General features: G+C 35.5%; 1 protein-coding gene across 1 annotated transcript in view; it reads right to left on the reverse strand.

The window, feature by feature from the left end:
- Positions 1 to 6,675, reverse strand: part of LOC111636404 (low-density lipoprotein receptor-related protein 1-like) — a 51,034-nt gene extending 44,359 nt beyond the window's left edge. The window contains exons 1-3 of the mRNA XM_023381650.1: positions 6,396 to 6,675; positions 5,876 to 6,016; positions 3,690 to 3,961 (exon numbers count right to left, since the gene is read on the reverse strand). Coding sequence (XP_023237418.1) covers positions 3,690 to 3,961; positions 5,876 to 6,016; positions 6,396 to 6,675 — 693 coding nt within the window. The remainder of the gene's footprint in view (positions 1 to 3,689; positions 3,962 to 5,875; positions 6,017 to 6,395) is intronic.
- Positions 6,676 to 7,759: the final 1,084 nt, after the last annotated feature.

The raw sequence follows: 7,759 nt of genomic DNA on the forward strand, positions 1-7,759 counted from the left end.
GGTTACTTTCAAATAGCGTTAGACCCCTCTGTGAGACATGTTTACGCGTTCTCAACCCCATGGGGAAAGTTTCAGATGTGTCGCCTCCCACAAGGGGCCAAGAACAGCGGCCGTTTTTTTCAAGCTGTAATGTCCAGAGTGTTAGCCCGGTTCGTGGGAATTAATTGCTATATATTTCAGGATGACATTGTTTTATTTTCTAAGTCATTGAGCGATCATATAACCTTACTAGACGAAGTCATAGGTACTCTTCACAGCAAGAATCTTAAACTACACCCCACGAAAAGTCGTTTTATTTGTGATGAAGTAAAATATCTCGGTCACGTTATTAACAAAAAAGGAGTACTTCCCGATGATGATAACGTGAAGGCCATTCGTGAAGTGAAGCCACCAGCTGATATAAAAGGGGTGCGGAGCTTTTTAGGTATGGTTGGTTATTTTAGGAGTTTTATACCTAGGTTTTCCGACCTTGCACTGCCCCTTACTAATTTGACAAGGAAGAACAAGAAATTTGTATGGGACGCGGCATGCAGAGGTAGCTTTGAAAAATTCAAAAACATACTGTCTAGACCCCCTTTACTACGCCATCCCGATTTTAGCTCCCCTTTTCACCTGTACACGGACGCGTTGGAAAAATGCGCTGGTGAGATGTTGGGTCAAATGAAGGATAAGGGTCTTTGCCCAGTGGGGTATTTCAGCCGACGGTTCAGTAGAATTATTCAACAGTCGAAAAAGAGTGCTTGGCGATGGTACTGTCATTGCGACATTTTAAGCCGCTAGTTTTGGGTCACCCCATTGAATTGCATACCGATCATAAACCGTTAATTTTTATAAAGAATATGAAAAATCATAACAAGAGACTCATGAGGTGGTCAACAGAGTTAGCTGATTATAATATAAGGATAACACACGTGAAGGGTCGGCATAATGATGTTGCAGACGCGTTATCGCGCATGAGTCGCAATCAAAAGGAACATAGAAGACGTGTTCGGCAACCCCTCCAGAAAGAAGACACAGATAATGAATTAGACGGTGTGGAGGATGAAGAAGGGGATGATCATATAAGGATGTGGACTCACCTAAGAAATGCAGTACCTGATTCGTCTGCAACCCAAATAAGAAGAGACGAGGACAATGAAGCGGAAAAAAATAATATAACCGAGGATAACGTCGAAACACAATCCCGATATAATTTGCGGAGGAAGCGGATAAACTACCATAAGTTACATCATGGTGTTTAACTCTAAAGGAGGGGGCATACGTGGCCGTCGGCCATAAAATTGTATAAAATATATTAATTTTAGTTAGTTTTAAGTTTCTTTGTTCCTTTATTTCTTACTTTTCTAGAACCTTCCTTTCCAACCTTTTTCCCTTGGGTGGGATTAACAATCCCAAGAAATGGGAATGGAACAGAGGGTGAAGTGGGACCCTAAGGCAAAAAGAACAAACGAAAGGGAGTCGAGGTCGAGCTCTCGAGGAGAACTGACGAGAGAAGGTAGTGCTCCGGATCGCTTGTAAGACGATTGGAGACTACGAAGCTAAAAGGAGAGGTCTGGGCTCGAAGTTCGCAGAATAAGGACGGAGAAGTGGTATAGCTTCAGATTGAGTGTAAAACAATTGGAAGCTACGAGGAGCCAGCGAATCGATAGGAAGAAACTCCTATAATAGAACTTTAGAGGAAGCCATCGAAAGAATCGTACGAAAAGACATAAAGGAAGGACGAGAGACAACGTTCCACGGAAAGGTCCACGTGGTGTTCCACCCAAGGTTTCGAACTCAAAATCCCGGGTATTTCCATCTCCCTCTTATACTTTATTATTTTTCTACTCTCTTCTTCCCTCTTTAGTCGTAAGTAGTGTAAGAATTAGTTATAAGTTTTTACCTCGCGTATAGTCGTAACTCTCAATTAATCCGCTGTTTGTTAGATCGAATTTTAACGCCTGTACGTACAGAGATAATTGTATNTAGTTAATCTGCAGATTAGCTAGGTAATGCGCACATTAACGGATTTCGAGCTTTAGCGGTAACAGATATATGAAGCTTATTGTGAATGCTTGAAATGACCAACTAACAACAACCACCTTGAAAATAGTCAATCTGAGTTAGGACTGTCCATTCGCATACTAATTCAAGACATCCTGGCAAGGTAGAATTTGAGCATTCATTATTTACTGTCATTGAAAAGTAGAAAAGTGTATTTCATATCTGATCACTATGATTGGTCAACATTGTGAAGTACATTAATCTTTTCTTCCTCCCCTTCTAAATAACACTGGTTTTTAACAATCTGGTTCTTAGGAAAGTCACCTTATGGCCTTTACTGGAGCACAGTTTCCTTTACTTGAAGACTGGTCACTCAGATGAAAGAGTCCGTAGAATTTGCCACTTCTGGATGTCTGCTGTCCGAGTCCAGATGTAATCATCCACATAACACCTTCCAAGAGGAAACTCTAGCTGTCTTTCAAACTTGGTCAAGAGATAAAAGAAAGAAAAAAAAGGTTGGCTGGGATCTTCATCCCTTTGCTTTTAAGGAGATCAGTTGGCCTATCGATGATCCAATTCAGAGTAGGGTCAGCAGCTTGTATTCATGTCTGCTTCAAATGAGATCCTGGTGCAATGCATCTCACTATGCTGACACTTTTCCAGAAAAACCAAACCACCCAAGCGGAAGACAAAATTGCACCATCTGTTAGGCTTACACAACAATTGATGTAGTGGTAGTAAAATAAGAAAAAGTTCCCTTATCTTGTCACTAAGACTTGTCTTCTTTAAAAAATTTTGAATTATGATTATTAATAAATTAAGAAACAATAATGTGCAAGTATTACCAGTGGCATAGCTAGGGGGCAGGGGGCCTGCACCAGGTGTCACCCAATTAGGGGTGACATCCTACCATGAAAAAATAAAATAAAAACTTAAACAAACCATCACAATGTTTTTCAACGATAAGTCACTTAGATAACTTGGTTAAAATGGCTTCAAGCCTATATTAAATAATTTAATTTATTAATGCACGTGTGCTATAAAATAATTACTCCAGATTAAAATGTTTACAAGTTGCAGTTATGCAATCACTACAGTTTTGTGAATTTTTATATATTTATATTAATTAAATAAAATCATACTTTACATTTATCAGATTTTTATTAATTTTAACTGTTTTCATTCTTAGGAGAGCCCACCAGTGGCCAAGCGGTCTTCATACCCTGAACACTGGGAGTTCAGTCGTGGATTCACGCCTCGCTCGGCCGGGTTGGCCACATGGAGTTTTCCCCACATCTGTAATGCCTAAATAGGAGCCAATTTCCCTTAAAAAGACTTCCCGGAAGGCATCCCCCTAGGCAGATCACCCACGTGTTGCATTGCCATAACTCGAACAAAACAAATCATTCTTGGGGTGCCACCCATGCTAGCTATGCCATTGAGTATTACCTATTCCTTTCCAGAACAGACATGAACAATATTTTCAAATAATTAAAAATTTGGATTTTTTTTTTTTGTTTCATTTTCTTCTTTTGACTAAAGTAAGAAGATATTTTGGCCAAATAGCTCAACTTTGAGGATTACTCAGTCCAAATTCATAATTTGTGGCCGAATAATGCCGAGTATTTGGTTTAATACTGGTATTTTCCCCATACACAATTAATAAATATTAATTTTTATGTTTTATGTTTCAAATAATTACTTACTATTTCTTTGACTGAAGAGGCAGCATCTCGTTTTACATGATGATTTAGTTGAGATGTATCCTTATTTTTAGAAACAGCGTAATAATATACTCCTTTCAAATGGAAGTTTGTCCAAAATATAATTGGATTTGAATTTTCAAAATATACATCAATAAAGTTAATGCGATTTGTTTGAGAATTGTCTTGAAGTATATCTTCCAAATCTGTTACTTTATAAGGATTCAGACGACGCAATTCACTTTCACTTGCAACAAATAAATATGGTGTTCCCCCTGAAAATAACAAGAAATTAAATTTAATATTCAATAATAACTTCATATGGTGATTTTAATATATAATATAAACAATTTGTCTGTAAACTCATTTTATTTTTGATTTTCTAGAAGTTATATCTGAATATTTTACCCGAAAAGATCAATGTTATAATGAATTTAATTAGTTATTGCTAGTTTTCACAAAATAATTTCTCCCCTCTCGTTGTGGTTTCATCGATTATCTGTCAAAAATTTTTCAGACCCTAATTGAGTGTAATGTTCTAACAAACACCAGAGGCCTGCCCAAATGGACTAACTTTTCGGATGACAAGATGACATTATGATAGGCTGTGTCCAGTTTAGTGTCAATAAAATGTGACAGAAAGCAGTATGCGATAGAAAACCTCCAGTTGGTCAAAATAAAATGTCCTCAACCAAGAATGTCAACATTCTTGTAACTTTGAAAACATCTCATGTGAAACGATCGAAAAGCTTTTATTTTCCAATTTACAGCGATTTGCGGTCGCGCAAAAAACTGTAAATCTTCTTTATCTATGAAATTATTAAAAACACATTATCAAAATTAGAATTTTTCGTTAATGATGTGATAATTATTTTTAATTGCTTTCATTAATTCTTTATTCATATAAAAGAAATAATAGTAAATTTGTAGAAATCTCTGTAAAAATATTTAATGCTTTCCCTTTCCCTTGAAATTAAATTAAACTTTTTATAGGAATATGCTAATTTTGTTGGTTCTAATTTAACATTAAACGCTGCGATATTAACTAATAATTCAAACTCTAATGTAATAGCGAAATAAAAAAAAAACGATATTTAAATATTTTAAATATTTCACGCCTCTTTAGTCGGGTTTCTTATTTGAAAAACAATTTTTATAAAGGAGGAAGAAATTGTTTTTATTTCTTACAATAAGTATAGTGATTGTTGGTGAGCTAAAAAAATTAATTAAATGAAGACTCCATTCAGAATATACNAATTCAATTCATTTCAGGAAAAAAATTGTTGATTTGAGTCCTGTTCCCCATCAACTTCTTTCTGCTTACCCTGCAGATGAAGTGTAATTAGCAAGCTAATTTAATTCATACATTAAATTTTTATACAAGATGGCTATTTAACTGCATTCTTTTGGTCTGCCTGATTAGTTTAATGAATATTACATAACAAAGTTCTAGCCCAAAAGTTAATCATATCAATTTATAGCACCTGATTATTAGATGTGGACAAATTGTCTACATCTAATACAATTTTCTTTAATTATTGATCATTATCTCTTATTCAGTTTAACGAAGTTTCAATATGAAAAATAGGCCTACAACACACATGATGAACCATAGGGTTCTGTCTAATTTAGACAAAGTTTTACAGCAGAAGAATTTGAAGTTTTTCCATCTTTTGTAAATAGAACCAAATTTTCATGGCAAGATCCCTTGTCTCTAGGTCCTTACTGCATAACAGAATAATGATCATTTTATAACATAATTTTATCTAAACAACAGATTAAAGTAAATAAAAAAAAAAGTAAAATGTAGATAGAACCCTCTGGTTCTCATTCCATACTTTGAAAAATTGGAGAGAAGTCTGTCAGAAATGTATCTATGGCAACAAAGATTGTGGTTTTTATCCAATCATTCCATTCCAGAGTTATATGAAAGTCGAGACCAGACACAAAAAGTTTAGGGGCAGGAGGCCCCAATTAACTATATATGAACTTCCACTGCAAACCAGAAGTTGCATTATTTCAACCAAAACTTTCCCCTGAAATGAGTTACATGACCGGCACAACTCCATTGCTATCTAATGGAAAAGTACAATATACAGGGGCAAGATACTACAGTACTAATTTAAGGTGGAGTGCAAATATTTTAAATTAAATAATTGCTCATTTAAGATTAATTTTTTATAACATACCTTCTACTTGACAACTGCCATTTTGTTTTAATGCAAAACCTTCAACACAATTACAAGAAAAGTTTTCAGCCTTTTTAACTGAGCATATTTGAGAGCAAACTCCAAATCGACATGGGCCATTATCTGTAATAAACAGAAAATATTACACATTAATTCATAAATTTATTACAACATTACATGCAATTGCTGTGTTTAAAATGTATATCCATGTATACTTAATGAATACAATTAAAAGAATTTTGAAAAGTATAGTCCTCCATTTATGTTATATATATATATATATTATATACTCAAAATAAAATCCTTCTGCTGCAATACACTTCTGGAATTGCATTTTTTCCAGCTCTGAAAAGCCACTCCAGATTGTGGAATGGACATAAGTTTATCTCACAATTCCCTCTACTTCCCTTCTCTTTGACCTATAATCCCAATGTGAGAATCGGGGTTTAAGCAACAAAGCTTGAACCGTTTTCCGACAACGGGGCGGTGAGTCCCGCTCACAGGGTCAGNATGTACTTACCTGATCTTAATTTATTCAATGTGAATTCATCAAAGAGTAAATTGAATTCAAAACCATTGACGTTAACAAAGCCCTTACTAACTTCATGGTTGCTGCCATCTTGTTTGCTGACGTATGGAGCACTAAAAAAGATGTTTGCAGTTTGCTGGCAGCAACCGGAAGTTGGCTGAGATTTTGAACAGAGTTGCTGAGAGGCACTGGCAGCGCGCTGAGATTTTGAATACACCCAATATGTCAGGTGTGGTGAGTGTACTAAAAAACAGATAGGAAAACAAAACATCGCTGTTCGAAGTGTGAGAAGCCAAAATGTATGAAGCATGCGATTTTTGTGTGTGGAGATTGTGCTGATTTGTAGGTGTAATGTTGGTGCTGTGCAAATTGATCTCATAAGACCTTTTAGTTTATTTTTTCTATTTTTATAATTGAAAGATACTATAGTTATGTTGATTAACCAAAAAAATTGTAATTTTGTTAGAATTTTATACAAAAAAATGTTAAACTACCAAAACTTGTACTTTTTCAGAGAAAATATAGACACTGTTATTTCAATTAAAAAAAAATGCTTTTCAATCTTAAACATAATATTTTATTTACTCATCTTGTTGAATAGATACAATTTTTATTATCCCAAGTGAAAAAATACTTTATACACAATTATACTATAAAAAATTTGGCATCAAAGTTTCGGGTATCTCCCACCCACTCATAGCTGGTGTAACAATTTCTCACCTCATTCACGCCGGGTTAATTGCATATGAAATTCTTGCATAGAAAATTCTATCATTCTGATGACTACCTTGAATGCTAAATTAAATCGATACATTCTGATGAGTTCATCAAATCCTTTCTGTCTTTGCATAAGTATGTTAATTTGCTGCCTATTAGTTTTACTAATTCTTAAGTATCATTCAGCAATGTTGCTTGGGAACGGAATAAATGAACTATTCCTTCATTAATTTGTTTTAGAAGAGTAATTTCTCTATTCAAATTTTCTATATACTCTGAGGTGGCTGTTCCAAAGAGAAATTTTAGAGCTTTTCCTCCAAAAGCAACTAACTCTTGCTTCTTCTTGTGAGGCCGAGACAACACACCCCCCCTTGAACGGAAACCGGCAGTAGAGCTAAAGTGAATATATCGGTGACTTATTACGTAAATAAGACCGGTGTAACCAAGGAATGGGGTGCAAGACGATTTAATTGTTGCATTCCAGACCTAATTGACAAATCCGAGATCGTCAATCGTGAGAACGAGCGAGGGATCAACCATTGGGAAAACTTTGGATGGTCACCTTTCAGAGAGTTCAAAGCAGGTCCTGCTGACACTCCTGTGAAGGGGGTGGCGGCTGGGACAGCTGCCTCCTCTCC

This window comes from Centruroides sculpturatus, unplaced genomic scaffold (assembly GCF_000671375.1).
Source record: "Centruroides sculpturatus isolate CEXI.00-Female unplaced genomic scaffold, Cexi_2.0 scaffold1062, whole genome shotgun sequence".
NCBI classification, from domain to species: Eukaryota; Metazoa; Arthropoda; class Arachnida; order Scorpiones; family Buthidae; genus Centruroides; species Centruroides sculpturatus.